The 17,794-nt window shown below is 38.2% G+C and overlaps 3 protein-coding genes across 6 annotated transcripts in view; 1 reads left to right on the top strand and 2 right to left on the bottom strand.

The window, feature by feature from the left end:
- LOC133441885 (bridge-like lipid transfer protein family member 2) overlaps nt 1–5,484 on the bottom strand; it is a 28,268-nt gene extending 22,784 nt beyond the window's left edge. For 3 of the 4 annotated variants that reach the window (XM_061719619.1, XM_061719622.1, XM_061719623.1), the window contains exons 1-6: nt 5,394–5,484; nt 4,756–4,882; nt 1,587–1,713; nt 504–553; nt 253–394; nt 53–171 (exon numbers count right to left, since the gene is read on the bottom strand). In XM_061719619.1, coding sequence (XP_061575603.1) covers nt 53–171; nt 253–394; nt 504–553; nt 1,587–1,713; nt 4,756–4,826 — 509 coding nt within the window. In that variant the 5' untranslated portion in view covers nt 4,827–4,882; nt 5,394–5,484. The remainder of the gene's footprint in view (nt 1–52; nt 172–252; nt 395–503; nt 554–1,586; nt 1,714–4,755; nt 4,883–5,393) is intronic. The other variant, XM_061719621.1, reaches the window with a different exon arrangement.
- Nucleotides 5,485–6,404: 920 nt separating this feature from the next.
- Nucleotides 6,405–11,059, bottom strand: glod4 (glyoxalase domain containing 4). Its single transcript, XM_061720395.1, has 9 exons — nt 10,925–11,059; nt 10,685–10,734; nt 10,479–10,599; nt 10,253–10,397; nt 8,060–8,196; nt 7,764–7,850; nt 7,558–7,671; nt 7,394–7,480; nt 6,405–7,301 (listed from the first exon to the last, which is right to left on the bottom strand). The coding sequence occupies exons 1-9, from the start codon at nt 11,012–11,014 to the stop codon at nt 7,236–7,238; spliced, it is 897 nt and encodes a 298-aa protein (XP_061576379.1). The 5' UTR covers nt 11,015–11,059; the 3' UTR covers nt 6,405–7,235.
- A 2,112-nt stretch (nt 11,060–13,171) lies between these two features.
- On the top strand, nt 13,172–16,927 carry mrm3a (mitochondrial rRNA methyltransferase 3a). Its single transcript, XM_061719617.1, has 4 exons — nt 13,172–13,515; nt 15,031–15,275; nt 15,358–15,519; nt 15,622–16,927. Exons 1-4 carry the CDS (start codon nt 13,199–13,201, stop codon nt 16,188–16,190), a joined length of 1,293 nt encoding a protein of 430 aa, XP_061575601.1. The 5' UTR covers nt 13,172–13,198; the 3' UTR covers nt 16,191–16,927.
- Nucleotides 16,928–17,794: the final 867 nt, after the last annotated feature.

The following is a 17,794-nucleotide window of genomic DNA, read 5'->3' as shown; positions in this document are numbered from 1 at the left end:
TCTCTCTTGTGTTAGAGATGAACAGCAACAACAAACTGAAAAAAAGACGTACCTCTTGCTTTGATGGTCGAGTAACAAGGTGATGCCTGTGACAGTCATGTGCCACAGAGACTCTGACAGCGCCAGGTTTAGCACCATCACATTGACAGAGCTGACGTGAAATGACAACAGCTGCAAGCACAAGATAGTTATTGCGATGCTGCCAAGAAATAAGAAGAGAAAGTAGTGTTGATACGTCGTAAGGCTTCAAACCTGTGACAGAAAGCGAAGAGTTGTCGGGCTGACTGAAATCTTCCTTGACTTCTTGCCATGGTTCGATTTCAGCAGAGGTCCCAGCGGTGCTTGCAAGTCAAACCTAACTCGAGTGTCACCAACACATAACGCCAGGTATCTCCTTAAAAATAAAACAAAACCAACAATCATGGTTCAACAATCAAGTACTTCTTTGCAAAATTAATTTTCCATTTGCTCAAAAGCTGTACGGACAAAACATGACAACTTACGGTAAATCTTGGTTTAGAAGTTTACTTGAAATCCATATCCGGTCAATTTCCTGTCATACAAAAGGATCATTTACGTTATTATTATTTCAAAAGACTGTACTTTAAATGTGAAAGAAAAAAGCAGCTTAGAACTTGACTGAACCATTTCTATAGAAATTTCTGCAAAATTGCTGAGACTTCATCCCTTTTTGTTTGGCTAACCGTAAAAAATTAGGTTGAATCTATAAAAGCATCAAAAATAAAGAGGAAAGAAATATTGTTATCCATAAAACGCCTACGAGATGAGTTCTGGTTGGGTGCTGAAGTGTCCATGCTAAGGTTACTTATCTCAGACTCTCAAACTGAAAATAATCATTAAAATGTTGTCCTGAATTACTTTGACTTAAAATAAAAACCATATTTCCTATTATTGGCAAGGTTTGACCAATGTAAGAACTACAAAAAATTCCCGCACACATTAGCACATGTTTATTTTAACAGTCATGAAAAAATGAAAAAAGGTTTGGTTTTCCCTTAAAAACACAGCTTATTTTTTGTGAGCATCTCTGGGGGGGCTAGATATATTCTTATGATTTGGTCACTTAGATAACTACACTGTGAGTGAAAATACAAATTTTCCTATTTTATGATGAAAATCAATGATGCCAGTAATGTGAAAATTATCATGGCATTATCATCACCGCCACCCAGATTGTTATTTCTTAAGGATACCAAATACATGATACATTGTGTTTTGACTTTATTACTAGGTTATGCATTACTAACGACTAGGTATTAATGCTTCACGTAGTGCAGGTTAGAGGTTTTTCCCCACTTTTTCTAGATAATTCTGCCCATATGAGCTTGAGTGAGCTAGTGATTTGATGTTTTAAATTTTTCTTTTGGAAAAATTATGTACAACTAGTTAGTGGATTTAAGAATTGCAGAACACTTAAGAGTATTAATACAGATAATAAAATGTATGATTTCGATTAGCCTATACAGCAATCCCAATGACTATTTGTGTCTCTTACAGAAACAGACACGTACTCTTGACATAGGAGTGAGCTCCTTAAAGGTCAAGCAAACAGCAGTTTGTCTTACCAGAGTATGCTGGGGGTGAAATTGGATACTAACTCCTTGGAGAGAAAACAACCCTACTGATTTGATCTTCAGATCAGCATTTATGGCAGTCCGGAAGAGTCTCACAGCGATGGTGCTAATGAGAAACCTGGAAGCAGAAAACAAAAGGCAAACATACTAAAGGCAGACCTTGAAACTTCCTGAAATGAGGAAACATCTGTGCAACATCTTGTAAACTGTTCTCCTGTAGCTGCCGAGCTTGGCTGTATTCTGAGTGAAAGATCTGCAAGTTCGTTTGTCTGGTGTACCATAAGAAAACCAGTGAACAGAATCAAATGTTAATACAGGCTTTTATTATATCATGCACAATGTTTTCCAGCAGGTACACCTTTCTCAAACAACATAAGGTAGGAGAGAAAATGCACACAGTGGTCATCGATCCAGTTGTTATTCATACTAACAAGGGAGGTGTTCTTTGTACGTGAACCCCATCGGTGGAGCCAGCTGCCAAACATGTCAGACCTTCAGCTGTGTATCCCTGTTTATTGCTTCCTACTTGAGAGGTCAACCCAGATGTCTCCCACCCCCTTCCTGAGACTATCAGAGCCCTGCAGAGCTCCATCAGCGACAAGGCTTCGTCACCCGCGATGCGTCACTGAGAGGCATCGCAGGTCCTTCCTCCCCGCTGCCAGCAGACTCCACAACCAGGCTGATCACAGTAGTTAACGGACAATAACATGTGCAATATCTCCCTATCTCATACACATCCTACCTGCTTTTTTTTGCACTGTTTTTCTTTCTTTCTCGTGCTGCACTACTTTTTATTTTTCATTCCAATGTATATACTGTTTATATTTTGTAATTATATATTTTTTTTAATGTTTTTTTACCCCTTCCCTGCATGTGTGTGTTAAGTGTATTGCTGCTGCACAAAGCGAATTTCCCCATTGAGGGAGAAATAAAAGACAATCTAATCGAATTTAATCTAATCTAATCTAATCACGGATGAGACCCATCAGTCTTAAAACATCTGTTTCTCTTCATTGTCTTCACCCATACCTGTCAAGTCTCCCCTTTTGGCTGGAAACTATCATATTTTACCCCTCTTTCCCGCGGTCCTCTCATAATAGTATTTTCCTGTAAAGTTCCCATTTTATAATATAATTATTTCTAAACAGCAAACTAAATTGTCACTAGCCTCGCGAGAACTGCCACCTGCTGTGACCTGGGTGGCAGTTCTCACCAGGTTAGTGGCGACAAAGGGAACAAACTCGGAACAACAAATCAGAGATGGATAGATGTACTGTAACAAGAGATTTCTGCCAAAAAAGCTTAAACCTTTGTTTAAATATCTCTAAAAATGGGATACCAAATTGACTTTCCTAAAGATGACCAGGATGGGGCTCAGTTACAAGTTCTGAAAGTTATTAGAGAGAGACACAGAAAGATGCATCTGTGTCATCAGTCATGAATGCCAGAGAGCCACATGAGTGAAAATGACAAATTAAAAGAAAATGTAAATGTTTCACTTGAAGACAACCAATGTGTATATAAACTAAAACTAATTTAAATACATAAAAGTGCTTTAATTCCCCTTTGTGTTTTCATTTAGGCTCTATTATAGGAATTACCTCCATAGGAATATCCACAGCATTTCAGTGTCAGCAAAGGTAGACTTATCAGATTCTGAGCACATAATTGTAGTCCTGAAGTGGTTGACAGGTAGTTATTTTAGATTTCTCGTGAATCTGTCTTACAATGTAACATACTGGACCTCGGTTGGCGGAAATGTTCCCATATTTTTCAATCCAAAACTTGACAGGTATGATCAGATTCTGAGCACATAATTGTAGTTGTAAGTGGTTGACAGGTAGTTATTTTAAATTTGTTGTAAATCTGTTTTAAAATGTATGATCTCGGTTGGGCTGGTGGGAAGGCGGCGGAAAATTTCTTGCATTTTTAAACCCAAAACTTGACAGGTATGGTCTTCACCTAACGAAGAGTAAATATCTGAACTATTTCAAACAGCCTAGTCATAAAAGAGGAGGTGACCCTGCAAATAGAGGAAAACCACCAGTGCAGAATCTTATAGAAAAACCCTTATCTAGAATTTTCAAAGACTGTTTGTATGCAATCTCATTAGGCTTTAGTGTGGATTTACATGCCATTGCCCCGCTTGTTATACAGTAGTAGTAGGTGATATGTAGTACTATCATTGCATTAAGAAACAGTTTGGATGAATCGACAGTTAAATTATTTCTAAGGTATCTGAAGTTAGAGAGATTAAATTTTATTTGATTCATAGATCTTTTTATTTGTTGTTTGAAGCGTAACTGTGAGTCTATCATAAGGGGTACTCTAAATTTTAAGACTCGTAGAACACGAACAATTATAAAAAGATTTTCTATATCAGTCAGTGGAGTTAAACTATGGAACAGAATGGATTCAGAATTAAAACAATGTCCAAACATTAACCAGTTTAAAAACAAATATAAAAACATGATTCTCACAAGGTACAAAGAGGAAGGGGTTTAGCAGCTTTTAGGAGCCTGATATAACACTATTGGGTGAATGTGTAGATCTGTGTATATTTATGTACAGAAATGGGCAGCAAAGTGTGTGTGTGTGTATGTATATATATATATATATATATATATATATATATATATATATAGTGTAAATAAGTATATTTATATAAATATCTATATGGGCATATGTGTACAAATATATAGAAATATGCAACTAGGATGTGTGTGAGTATAATTACAGTATATAATAATAATAATAATAATAATAATAATAATAATAATAATAATAATGTTATTTAGCAGTGTGAGTACAGTGTGTGAATATTTATAAATACAGGTTAAATGATCAGTGAATGGGGGTAGGACTAAATAAGTTTACACTTCTTCCTACTCCTTTTTTTGGCACATGTAAATCAAGTTAGCAAGTTTTAAAGGATGAAATTCTTTGTTTTGTTAAACTTCCCATGAAGTGTTGTTTCTTTTTTTTACATGTACAAAAATGAAATAAATCAAATCAAATCAATTCCCAGATATTTGAACTCCTGTACAACCTCAAGTCTCGTTCCCTGTACAAATACATCAGGAGTTATATCAGCACTTTCCATTTGAAAAAGACCCTACAGACAGTCTTTGATACATTAAGGTGTAAAGTAAAGTTTTACCTGGAAATGATGCAGAACAAGACAATCCCCAGCAGGACAATGAGGAGGAAGGATATCATCAGGAGAGACATTGTGTCCCCAGTTCACACCCAGATCCTGGACATGGGTCCCTATCTGCTACCAGCTGCTGCAGAGAGGACAGATCAACACTCATCTGGAATCACTGGCAAAATAAAATAAAAGCCTTGAGTTGGGTGATTGTTGTTAGCCGTTAGCACACAGCTAAACTTCACCACCAAGTCTGTCAAACATTTACATTAACTCACTCTCCCCGTGACTGTCACGACGGAGACCACGGTTATCTGCTGGCGTCGTGTTTCCGTGTTAACCAACAAACGCCAAACACGGTTTACGTTTAGTTAAAAAAATAAAAAATAAAGACCAATCTGTGCTAGCAGCCCTGCGTACTAAGGGCTGATTTATGGTTCCGCGTTAAATCATCGCGGAGACGCACAACGTACGGTGTGCGTCGCCGCGTAACCTACGCCGTACCCTACGGCATAGGTTCTGCGTCTATTTAACGCGGAACCATAAATCAGCCTTTAAGGGCTGGCTGAGCAGCACTGCGAGGATAAAACACGCAGCAGCTCCGTTTGGTGTCCTTATATTGTATTTAAATGAGGATCAAACTCACTTACCGAGTCATATTTGAAGCAGCAGTTTGGGTTGACAGTGTGAGCTGAGTGAGTGAGTGAACACCGAGCTCAGGTCCGCCCTGCTGGGCTGGCATCATCTGACACGCAGAGGAACACCTCCATCTACCAACTACTATCACATTCATGCTGGAACACCTCCATCTACATACATTACTATCACATTCATGCTGGAACACCTCCATCTACATACATTACTATCACATTCATGCTGGAACACCTCCATCTACCAACTACTATCACATTCATGCTGGAACACCTCCATCTACCAACTACTATCACATTCATGCTGGAACACCTCCATCTACCAACTACTATCACATTCATGCTGGAACACCTCCATCTACATACATTACTATCACATTCATGCTGGAACACCTCCACCTACCAACTACTATCACATTCATGCTGGAACACCTCCACCTACCAACTACTATCACATTCATTCATTACATTAAAAACACTGAACTCATGCTGGAACACCTCCATCTACCAACTACTATCACATTCATGCTGGAACACCTCCATCTACCAACATTACTATCACATTCATTCATTAAATTAAAAACACTGAATTCATGCTGGAACACCTCCATCTACCAACTACTATCACATTCATTCATTACATTAAAAACACTGAGTTCATGCTAAAACAATAAAACAATGAACATTTCCCTTTTATTACATGAAGTAGTATCACCCTGAATCAACTGAACATTGCACTGACTTATAAATATAAATATAACAAAAAACAAAACAAAACAAAAAAACATCTGCTATTTAACAAACTGCTGCTCTTTTTTATTGTCTCCAAACGGACTGCACATATTCTATTCTTTATACTGTATATTCTCATGTTTATAATTTATAGTCTCAGCATAATTTACTACTACTACTACCATTAGCAGGCGCTTTTATCCAAAGCGACATACTGAGACTACTACTACTACTACTACTGTTGTTGTTATTTAGCAGGCGCTTTTATCCAAAGCAACATACATCTGAGACAATCAGGCAACTGGGACAGACCATTTTATTGAGCAATTAAGGTTAAGGATCTTTCTCAGGGGCCGAAGGTGGTTCATCTGGTTCATTGTTTGCCATTCTGGCGCTTGAACCTGGCTCCTCCAGTCACAAGCCCACCTCTGTAGCCACTAGACTACCACCACCCCAACACTACTACTTTACTGTATTGTACATATCTTTCATACTGTATATATCCTTTCATAGTTTGTCACAGTTTACAAAACTGCTGCTCACTTTGCTCACACTGTATCTCATTATTTTATACGACTGTACATTCCTCTCTTTTCTGCTTCTTTGCACTTCTGGTTAGATACCAACTGCATTTCGTTGTCTCAGTACGTGTACTCTGTGCAATGACAATAAAGTTGAATCTAATCTAATCTAATCTAATGACTGCCAAGAGTTTTACAAACATTTCTCTATAAATCAATCTACTGCTGAATTACTCTTAATTATGATTGAATATGTCACAATGGATAGAGGAGCTGAAAGATTTACAACAACAAAATTCATGTCATGGTCTTGCCAATGCTTTTAATTTAAAAGAATAAGTTTCATAAAAAAAAAAAAAATTGCAACATCTATGTATCATTTACTGGAAAAAACATCAATCATTGATGAATTGGTCCATTCCAGCGCCTTCTGGCAAGCCTTTTCAGGGAAATCGCTCCCACAGCCAGTCTAAGCAGAACCTAATTGAAATTACGGGATTCATGCTGTTAGTGTCTTGTTTAGCAACTCATTATCACATCAGCTGTTGACACGTACAGGTGGACAGTTTTACAGCCAATCCTCTCCATCTCAAGCAGCGGCCTTCTGTTTCTTGTGTTTTGCAAACCACTCATCACTTTTATCCTCAGCCATTGCCTGAAAACAAGTTTTAAATAAACAAACAACAGTGAATATTTATGACCTATTGCATATTTAGAATAGAGAGTAAAAAGCTAAGCAATACCAACTTTATCAAGCAACTCTTTTCCTTTAGGGTCCACAGCAGATAGTTGCCTGAACGCCTCATCTCCCACAAAACAAATCTCATGGCCATCCTAAAACAAACATTTACAGTTAATACAGTTATTTTTTAATGTATTTGCTAACATCATTATTTTGATAACACACTTACCGGGTCAGCTAAAATAACCACTTCCACCGTGGCTTTTCCAGGAGTGTCCAGACTAACTAGCGGAGTGAGAATTTTCTGGTTTTCCTTTTTCAACAAGGCTTCAAGATCTGGCAACTATGATGATGTAAATAATATGTGTATGTTATGCCAAGTAGAATTTTTCAGAATGAATCATTTAGAGAGTTTTGTCAAAGAAAATGTTTTACTTGCTCTCGTGGGCATGAAAATGCTATTCTCCCAAATGCTGTTCCATGGTCAACTGTCCCACCGACATCCCGAAGTTCTAGTTTACACTACACAGAGACAAAATTAATAGATAAATAAGTATATATATATATATATATATATATATATATATATATATATATATTACACACACACATACATACATGCTGTAATACATTCATTACTTACCATCATGAAACACTCAACAGGGTAACTCGTGTTCATTTCTTTAAGTATACTCTAAAGAACAGATCACATATTCACTTCTTTGACTCACTTGAGAGTCTGTGAATCCCAACAGCACTGTCTTCTTGTCCTCATTTTTGCCCATTACCGCCATACCCAAGAGTGTAGTCCAGTAGTGAACTGATCTCTGCAGGTCTGACACACCGAGGCAAACTTTCTGCACAGGATCTGGGGACAAATGATCAGAGCCATGAGCCCAGGGGGGTAAAAATGGCAAATAAATAAATAAAATAAAATGCTGAGAGCCTGAAAATTTACAGTTTTCTGGAACAGAAACTTGAAATGTCTGCTTCATATTTACTTATAGCCTATAGTGACATGCGTGGCATACCTTTGTAAACAAATGTAATAATAATAATAATAATACATTTCATTTCTAAAGGCGCCTTTCTAGGCCGTACACAACATGTTAAAAAAAATGGAACCCGCAGAATACATTTAAAAAAACATCAAAAAGCATTTAAAAACAGCAGAGGTTTAAATTAAATTAAGATAAAGATAATAAAATAAAAAGATAAAGATTAAATGAGATAGGCAGTCTTGAACAGATGAGTTTTGAGTTGTGATTTGAAAAGAGGGAATGAGTCAATGTTCCTGAGTTGGGTGGTAAAGAGTTCCAGAGACGAGGAGCAGAGCGGCTGAATGCTCTGCTCCCCATGGTGGTGAGACGAGCGGAGGGGACAGACAGGTGTATGGAGGAAGAGGATCTTAGGGCTCGGGAGGGAGTGTGGACGTGGAGGAGATCAGACAGATACGGGGGGCGAGGTTGTGGATGGCCTTGAATGTGAACAGCAGGACCTTGAATTGAATGCGGAACTAAACCGGGAGCCAGTGGAGCTGTTGGAGGACAGGAGTGATGTGATGGATGGAGGGGGTCCGAGTTATGATGCGGGCAGCTGAATTCTGCACCAGTTGGAGTTTATGGAGGGATTTGTGAGGGAGGCCGAGGAGGAGAGAGTTGCAATAGTCCAAGCAGGAAGTGACAAGGCTGTGAACAAGGGGGGTAAGGGAGGAGCGGAGGTGATTGATGTTACGTATGGAAGTAGGCAGACCGGGTATTGATGTGGGATTGAAAAGATAGTGTGCTGTCCAGGATGACACCCAGGCTCTTAGCTTGGGGGGAGGGTGAAAATGTACACTTTATCATGTAGTGATTATTATTGTTCTTTTTATGTTATTGATTTATTGTTTTGCTGTTTAATTTTATAATTTTTTTTTTCTTGTGTTTGAAATAAAGATATCAATCAATCAGTCAATCAATGCTTCAACAAGCTGACTGGTGACCAATAAAGTTAAAACCTCTGTAATTAAACGAAGTAGATAAATGAAACTTGGCAATTCTTTGCTTTTGTAAAATTTAAGAAACCTGTAATTGGTATGTTTAATTTAATAAATAACCGCACTGCTGAACGGTTACATAAACTACACTGACAATTAGGGCTGTTCGATTAATCGATTTTAAATCGTAATCGCGATTATGTAATTAGAACGATGTTAAAACGTGAAACTCGTAAAATCGATTTTTCACTTTTTTTTTTTACCTTGTCTGCACACATATTAATGATTGATACCATATTAATGATTGATGGAAATACCTCTCAATACCTGCGACAAGTGCCCCATTGGAGAGGCTCTTTAGTGTAGGAGGGGGCGTTGTAACATGCCACCGGGCATCCCTCAAGCCAGATGCGGTAGACCGGCTCGTGTTCCTTGCAAAAAACTTGCAAATGTGAGTAGCAAATGTAATGACTGACATTACACACCTCTACCTCCTTCATGGGTTGCATTATTATTTAGCATGCAAAGACCCAGTTTAGTTTAATTAGAAAATGTCTTGTTTTATTTAATTGGAAATATAACTTACTGTATGTTTGCAAGTGCTGATTTGCTGATTTTTTTTTTCAGAGATAAAACTTTATATTTTATTATATTTTTTAAAACTTTTGTTCAACTTATTTTACAGAGTTTTGCACTTTATTCATTCATTTTTGGTTTAATTAGAGCAAAGTTTGCACTTAAAGCCCAATGGGGCAAATGTTCAATAAAAAAAACAGCATATTTGAAATAATTTCTTTGCCTTTTGTCAATTCACAAGATAATCGTAATCGAAAATCGGATTTTGAGAGAAAAAAATCGAGATTTTATTTTTGGGCAAAATCGAACAGCCCTACTGACAATATCTTTTCATGCAGAAATAATGAGATCTGAGTGTGGAGACATTCACCATGAGGAGGCTGCTCTTTATCCACAAGGTAGAAGGGATATCCTCCTGGAGCCTGAGTCAGATACAGAGCCTCATCCACCTCCGTGAGAGGCCAACCGAGGCGTTTGGCATTGCTCACAGCTCGGCTGGACTGCAGGGTGATACCCTAAGAAGACAGAGACACAAATATACCTTCTGCAACTTTGTACTGCATAACATGGCCAAGTGCAAATGAACTTTGACCCACCAAGATGTCATTCCCAAGCTGATACTCTCCGACCCCATAATTGTATGTCAGTTCAGCAACGAAGTGGTCATCCTCTGGGCCAAAGCCAACCATAGTTTTGCTCCATTTCCCGTCGTAAGGACTGAAAGAGACAAGATAAATACATTCGTATTAGCACCCTGGCACGTCTGTTTCCACTCAGTAACGTGATTTCATCCATTATCTACCCATTGCAAGAAGCTTTGCAGCCTTCCTCAAACTCTTCATGTCGTAAAACCTGAAATGATTTGGAAGCAAAAGGGAAATAACCAGTCACTATGACAGTTCATTCACATTTCCCATTTATCATAGGAAATCTGTTGTGCAACACTGATCGATGCATCATCCCGTTATCATAACTAGAAGTTAGGCAGATGACCACAGTAACAAACGTATCCTGTCGGCATCAAATTACAGACATAAATTACCGTCATGCCCAGAACATCTCGGTAAAAAGTGGATGTTTTGGCCCGGTCACCAACTTTGAAAACGAAATGCAGTGCTCGTCTCAAAGCCATGTTTATTTGACAGGTACGCCTGAATCCTCACGATCGATTCCCTCGGTTATCGACTGTTTCTGATGGTAAATACCATGTTAGATATGGACAAATAAAAATATAAATCCAGTCTCTACACGTTTTATATTTTTTATATAGCAGTATTTTTTCCTCCACAATTAACACTAAAAATAATGTCAATATATATAAGTAAAAGAAAGATATATAAAAGTAAAACACAGATTAAACCCCCAGCTGGTCGCAATAATGGTATCGCCACAATATTCTCTCGCGAGATTATAGTTGAGCGACATATTTGAAGTTTTTAGCGAATATTGAGACAATTACAGAAACATAAAAGATACATGTACGGTCTTGTCTATAAATGGGTATTTAACTAGGATTTTATGGGGAAAAGATGTGCGTTGGGTGACATTTTTGCATTGGATTGACTAAATCAATTTTAGATTATGGTTGTTTGGTGTGGTGTATAATAAAAAAAAACATAAAAATAATAATAATAATAATAATAATAATAATAATAATAATAATAATAATAATAATAATAATAATAATAATAATAATAATAATAAAAATAATAATAAAAATAATAATAATACATTTTATTAATAGAGCACTCTTCATTCAGGGGATCTCAGAGTGCTAACAAGATTAAAACAAGTTAAAACAAGTTAAAACAAGTACAGGAAAAGGTCAGTATCAATAAAATGTAAAAACTCAGAGACTGAGAAGCGGCGAACAAACATCCTCTCCTCTCTACTCTCCTTAACATTGATCATGTATGATCATGATTATATTTTCTACTATGTATAAATTAGATTAGATAGTCCTTTATTCATCCCTCAGTGGGGAAATTTGCTTTGTGCAGCAGCAATACACACAACACACACATGCAGTGAAAGAAGGATGAAAAAAGTAAAAAAAAAAATATTATTACAAAATATAAACAGTATATACATTGGAATAAAAATAAAAGTAGTGCAGTACGAGAAGAAGAAAAACAAAAAAAGCAGGTAGGATGTATATGAGGTAGGGAAATATTGCACATCTTGTTATTATTATATGTATAGTATAGATCAGCAACAGACACTTTACTTAGTTTAGATAAGTTTGTTTAATATGTCATTATAAACGTATAAAAGTCAGTTAATTTATAAGGGAGTTCATTATCATGTCTAACACCGGAATGTATATAAAAAATTAGCTGTGTAAATGTAGTGTAGACTGACCCCCAGCTAGGTGTGTATATCCCTGAGTTTGATGTTAATATTTCAAAAAGAGTATCTAATCAACTAGCAGAAATGGTGTCAGTCTTTATTGGGTTACAGTGGGTGGAAGAGGTCAAACCTGATAGGGTGATGGTATGCACAGATTCAATAGCTGTATTGGAAAGTATACAATCAACAACAACTTGCAGAGAAGATTTACTCATAGATATTTATCATAGTTTATTAAGAATACACAGATGTGGCATAGATGTGCAGTTCTGTTGGGTACCAGCACATGAGGGAGTAACAGGGAATGAGGGTGCTGATAAATTAGCAAAAATGGCTCTACATAAGGAAATAACAATACCAGTTCCACTAGGAAAAGGAGAAGGTAAAGCAGTAATAAAGAAGAAAGGAATGGAAATATGGCAGGAAAAGGTGGGAGGAAGATCAGAAAGGACAGGGATATCACAAAATACAAAAGTCTATCAGAACAAAGAATTATACAGAAAGGAACAGAAGGGAGGAAACAGTTATAACAAGACTCAGACTGGACCACACAGGATTAAATGACACTTTGTATGTTATGGGAAAAAGGGACAGTGATAAGTGTGAGAACTGTGGAGTAAAAGAAAACAGTGAACATATTCTAATGTTCTATTCTAAAACAGATATGAAATAGAAAGAGAAGGGCTACAGGTAAAGGTCAGAGAGGCAGGACGTGAGTGGAGTTTGAGGGGAATCCTGGGAACAGAGGGAGAGGGGGTTGAAATCACCAGATAGGCACTGATTAATTTCTTAAAAAGACACTAGGCTGATAAACAGAATTTAAAACAGGCTAAATGAAATGATGATTACACACTCTTGTACAGTGGGTGGCGGTATGCACCTTAAAGTCTTTTGCGATGCGCCAATAAAACAGAGAAGAACAAGAAGAAGAACATTGTGGCGAGAGAAGAAGAAACGGGAATTACAAATGGCAGCGTTCATGAGAGGCGTGACTTGTTTAGTCTCCGCGGAGACACATGTGTTTTTAACAAAGAGGACTGACATAATTGTGGAGTCTATACGGTATGTTCGTGGATTGAGGAGGAAACCTGTCAGGGTGTTGTTTCCAGAGAACGAGGCGGGTAAAGTAGTGAGGGCCTCTCCAGAGAAGACTCCAGTCACTCCTGCAGCAGATCTGCAGGGAAGAGACTCCCAGCCCACTGGAACACATGCCCAGGGTCATGGAAGGGATCAAGTGGATGGACTGCGCTTTGAGAGGGCTTTTGCTGGAGATAAGAGACTGGCGTGAGTGAAAATACATACTTTTTATAATCACTTTATTCATCAGTATACACAGTACTGGAGTTGAGGGGGGATGAGGGGGGATGGCAATCCCCCTTGAAATAAAAACGGTCCAAATCATCCCTCCTGTAAAACGGCCACCCCCCCTTTCCATCCCTTATGTCATTACATCAATGGATGTGGTTTTACTGCTATTTCAACATTTAGAGTCATCACCAGAAAAATAACACCAGAAAAATAACCTATTTGACAATTTTCACCTGTTTCAAGTAAATTTTCACTTGAAATAAGTAGAAAAATCTGCCAGTGGGACAAGATTTATTTTCTCATTACAAGCAAAGAAATCTTGTTCCACTGGCAGATGTTTCTACTTATTTCAAGTGAAAAACTTGTTTTAAGTGTAATGAGATTTTTTTTTTTACTAAAATTAGACATTTTAACTAGAAATAAGACAAATATTCTTGTTAAGATTTTGAGTTTTTGCAGTGATCCATGTTACTTATCCTGTGAAGGACAGAGTCATATTGATAAGTTCAGAAAACAGTTTTTTATTGTTGTGTTTTGATGTATTTGATGTAAGCCCAGTGGATATTTAAAGCTTACAGAAGGCTGCATTTAACTGCTGCTATGTCATTCCTGCAGTATTTCTGCAGGTGTTTTGGTTTGTGATATATATTTTATTATTTATAATCAGCACAAATTATCTGTCCCCATATGATAAAATCCACCATCCCCCCTGATTTTTTTTTTACAACTCGAGTACTGAGTATACATGGAAACACATTGAAATGTGTCCTCTGCTTTTTAAGCCATCACCAGTTAGACTAGTAGGAGTGGGCTGCCTGGCGCCCGGGGGTATTTTGTTTATGACCTAAAGATAATTGCTTGATCAAACTTTAAAATCATCAATTTAACTGAAAATTGACATCATTCTGAAGCTCTTATTAAAATTATTTCATCACTTTTGCAAGGTTTATGCTTTCTAGCTTAAATGTAGTAATTTTCACTTGTGCTGCTCACTTTTACAACACTTATTTGACAGGAATCAAAGAGTGTTTAAAGTAATAAATTACACTGTTACTTTATGTTTAGCATTTTTAACACAGCAGCCTATCATCTGCAATCTCTCATATCTTTTATAATCCATAAGACGCGCTTCCAATTTCACTTAGTCTCCACACCGTCTCAACAAATGAAAGGCTTCGGTTATTTAGTACTCAAGCAATATTGAGGGTCATCTTGGTCACAGTTAATTTAACTGGAAAGTTTCTTCTTTCTTTTATTCTGGAGCCCGGGGAGCAATTAGGGTTAAGGGCCTTGCTCAGGGGCCCAAGGTGGTATATTTGGTTGCCATCTTTTGGGGCTGGAACCTGGGTCGTCCAGACCCAATCCCACCTCTGTAACCACTACTAGACTGTCTTACTGATTCAAAATAGTCCCAAAGAATCATATTAATAGAGATGATGTCCTGCGATCACGCTGACCCTGTCTCACCCTCTCCACGTGTTTGCATCACAGGAGGTTAGTGAGCGTAGCTCGGTCCAGGACGTTTCGGGAGCACCAGGGGAAAATCCTCCTGGAGGGCAGGCGTCTGATCTGCGACGCCCTGGATGCCGGTGCCAGCCCACAGATTGTGTTCTTCAGCACCGTGGATCGGCTCAGGGAGCTACCCTTAGACAAGCTGAGAAGAGCCACACTGGTGAAAGTCAAGTTTGAAGACATCAAGATCTGGTCTGACCTTGTGGCCCCACAAGGAGTGATTGGTATTTATTAATGAATACATAAAAAAATAGATGAGGTACAGATGTTTTGAGTTGTTTTTGACTTGGATCACTTCTTCTACAGCCATATTTTCTCGCCCGGACCCGTCACGGCTAAAATTTGCAAACAGAGGTCAGTCCGTGCCGTTGTCCCTGATCTGCGACAACATTCGCGACCCTGGTAATCTAGGGACAATGGTGCGATGTGCTGCTGCTGCTGGCTGCAGTAACGTCCTCCTCACCAAAGGTACACTTATTTCAGCTGTTGCAGATCTGAGCATGTAGGCTGAAATCACAATCCTGTGTCTCTGCTTGTCATTTTATTTACTCATTTATTTTTCCCCAACAGGTTGTGTTGATGTTTGGGAGCCTAAAGTTCTGCGTGCAGCAATGGGTGCACATTTCCGACTTCCCATTTATCCCAGCCTGGACTGGGACGATGTTGAGAAGCATCTCCCACAGCAAGTTATTGTCCATGTGGCAGAGAGCAGAGGAGAAACTGAACATCATGCGTCTCCTGAACTCTCCAAAGCAGGAGAATACGGTTGGGTCAGCTCAAGGCCCAATCGCAAAAAAGTACGGTACGAAGAATACGATTCTTCCTCAGATTCAGAGTCTGAAGATGAGGGATTTTCACATCCTGAAGTGGATACAAAACTGTACCATGACACCTGGGCTCAGAGTCCGTCTGCTCTCGTGATCGGCGGCGAGACACAGGGTCTGAGTTTAGAAGCAGTTCAGTTGGCAGGGAAAACTGATGGTAACAGACTCTTTATTCCCATTGTTCCTGATGTGGACAGTTTGAATTCAGCCATGGCAGCCAGCATTCTTTTGTTTGAGGGCAGGAGGCAGCTGTTGAAACTACTGCAGACGTCTGGAAAGAAAAGGCAACCGAAAGCTGAGAGGCAGTCTTCGTGATGCCCTCTGTAGATGTCAGGCATAATAAAACGTCCATCTATCTAGCTGTCATCTGTTCTGCTATTAATCTGGGATTTAGTGTCTCAATTGTGAGATTTATGCTGTCTACATGTACTTCTTTCCTTGTTTTATGAAATTAAACAGACAATCTTGTATCTCAGAAGCTGAAACTGTAGTGTCTTGCAGTTTCTGAATGCATTAATTTGTCAGTTGACCAACTGGACGGAATCTTTTTTTTTTCTGGTTCTGTAGGACAGAAAACATCAATGAGCAAATTAGACAAGATTAGAATCATTTGAGAAAATGAATGTAAGCAGCCCCAGTCCCTGTCCACTTGCTGTGAATTTTAGTTATTGGAAAGGTAACAAGCAATCTAATAACCCCAGTGGTAAATAACTAGTTACTATGGCAACCTAATGAATGAAAAGGCTGCCTTTAGTGACCAGCTCTAAAACTGCATGACAAATTTATCACACAAATGTTTTCTTCTTTTTGATGCAAACGAAAATACAATCATAACAAAACACCTTCTTTGGAAAGTTACAGAAATAAAGTTGCACATGTGAAGAAATTAGGAAAAACATTTGACTTTGTTTTTTAAAGATACAAATATAAAACAAAGCCCTTTTCCCACAGAATTTATGGTAAAGACAGACTTAATGGTTAAGTCACCTTTTTATTTTCTCATTTTGAAACCTGAAGGTTGCTTTAGCCATCGCATAGTGGTTTTTGAGATCCCAAACGTTGACATTGTCTATTTTAGAAGTCACTGATAAAGGCATGGATAACTGGTTCGGGTGAGGAAGTGATTGCTCTCCAATTTCAAAGTTGGCGTTACAGTTCAGCCTCTGTTGAGGTCCAGACCCTTGGATTTAATTTGCTCCCAAAGTTAGCTGCCCGCATGGCAGCTGGATGTAAATGGCTAAAAGGAAGAACACGCAGAACCCTTTGAGAACGTAACACTGGTTAAAAGTAGCTATGAGTACAAATAATTTTCCACATTTAGCAGGTGATCGTTTCTCGTCAGTCACAAGCTCATCCAACCTTCAAGCATACACTGCTTTGTCTGCTACAATGAGAATAAACATGCGGTACCTTAATGGACCCACAAACCTTGTGGTTGAGGCCAGAAACCCCGTTAGGAAAACGGGTAGAGGATCAAAACAAAGTCATATCTTGTTTGCAACCAGAGCTTTACATTTGAGACAGTTAAGCATGGAGGTATGTTCTTTTTGGCCTCATTTTTCAGGTCTGGAAGTTGCATCCATCTTCACATACCAAAGTGAAACAGTAGGTGTCACTAAAAGTTTCATGCCTCGGAGTCAGTGGATACTGCAGGGAAAAAATGAACACTCACCTCAAGAATTATATAATTTAACTTTGGTTCGAATTTTATGAAAGATAACTAAAATGAGAGGCATCTTCAGGATGCTGAGGGAAGGTCATGGGAGAATAGATGCAAGTTCACATCCTCCCTGGGCAGAGAGGTGGGTGCTATTTCATTAAGATGCTGTGCTTTCATTTCTTTGTAGTTTTTGTATTTGTATCAGTTACAGCACCTACAAAAATACACTTATAAATATTTGGTGACAAAATGGCAAACA

The sequence above is a fragment of the Cololabis saira genome, chromosome 4, assembly GCF_033807715.1.
Source record: "Cololabis saira isolate AMF1-May2022 chromosome 4, fColSai1.1, whole genome shotgun sequence".
NCBI classification, from domain to species: domain Eukaryota; kingdom Metazoa; phylum Chordata; class Actinopteri; order Beloniformes; family Belonidae; genus Cololabis; species Cololabis saira.
Note: the sequence above shows the minus strand (reverse complement) of the source record. Positions and strands in the feature narration are given on the sequence as shown.

Coding starts and splice junctions, on each gene's coding strand:
- mrm3a (XM_061719617.1), top strand. CDS start 13,199: ATGGCAGCGTTCATGAGAGGCGTGACTTGTTTAGTCTCCGCGGAGACA. Junction 13,516..15,030: donor GCTGGAGATAAGAGACTGGC/GTGAGTGAAAAT, acceptor TTTGCATCACAG/GAGGTTAGTGAGCGTAGCTC. Junction 15,276..15,357: donor GGCCCCACAAGGAGTGATTG/GTATTTATTAAT, acceptor CTTCTTCTACAG/CCATATTTTCTCGCCCGGAC.
- glod4 (XM_061720395.1), bottom strand. CDS start 11,014: ATGGCTTTGAGACGAGCACTGCATTTCGTTTTCAAAGTTGGTGACCGG. Junction 7,851..8,059: donor TGGGATTCACAGACTCTCAA/GTGAGTCAAAGA, acceptor GTCTCTGTGTAG/TGTAAACTAGAACTTCGGGA. Junction 7,302..7,393: donor GAAAAGAGTTGCTTGATAAA/GTTGGTATTGCT, acceptor ACTTGTTTTCAG/GCAATGGCTGAGGATAAAAG.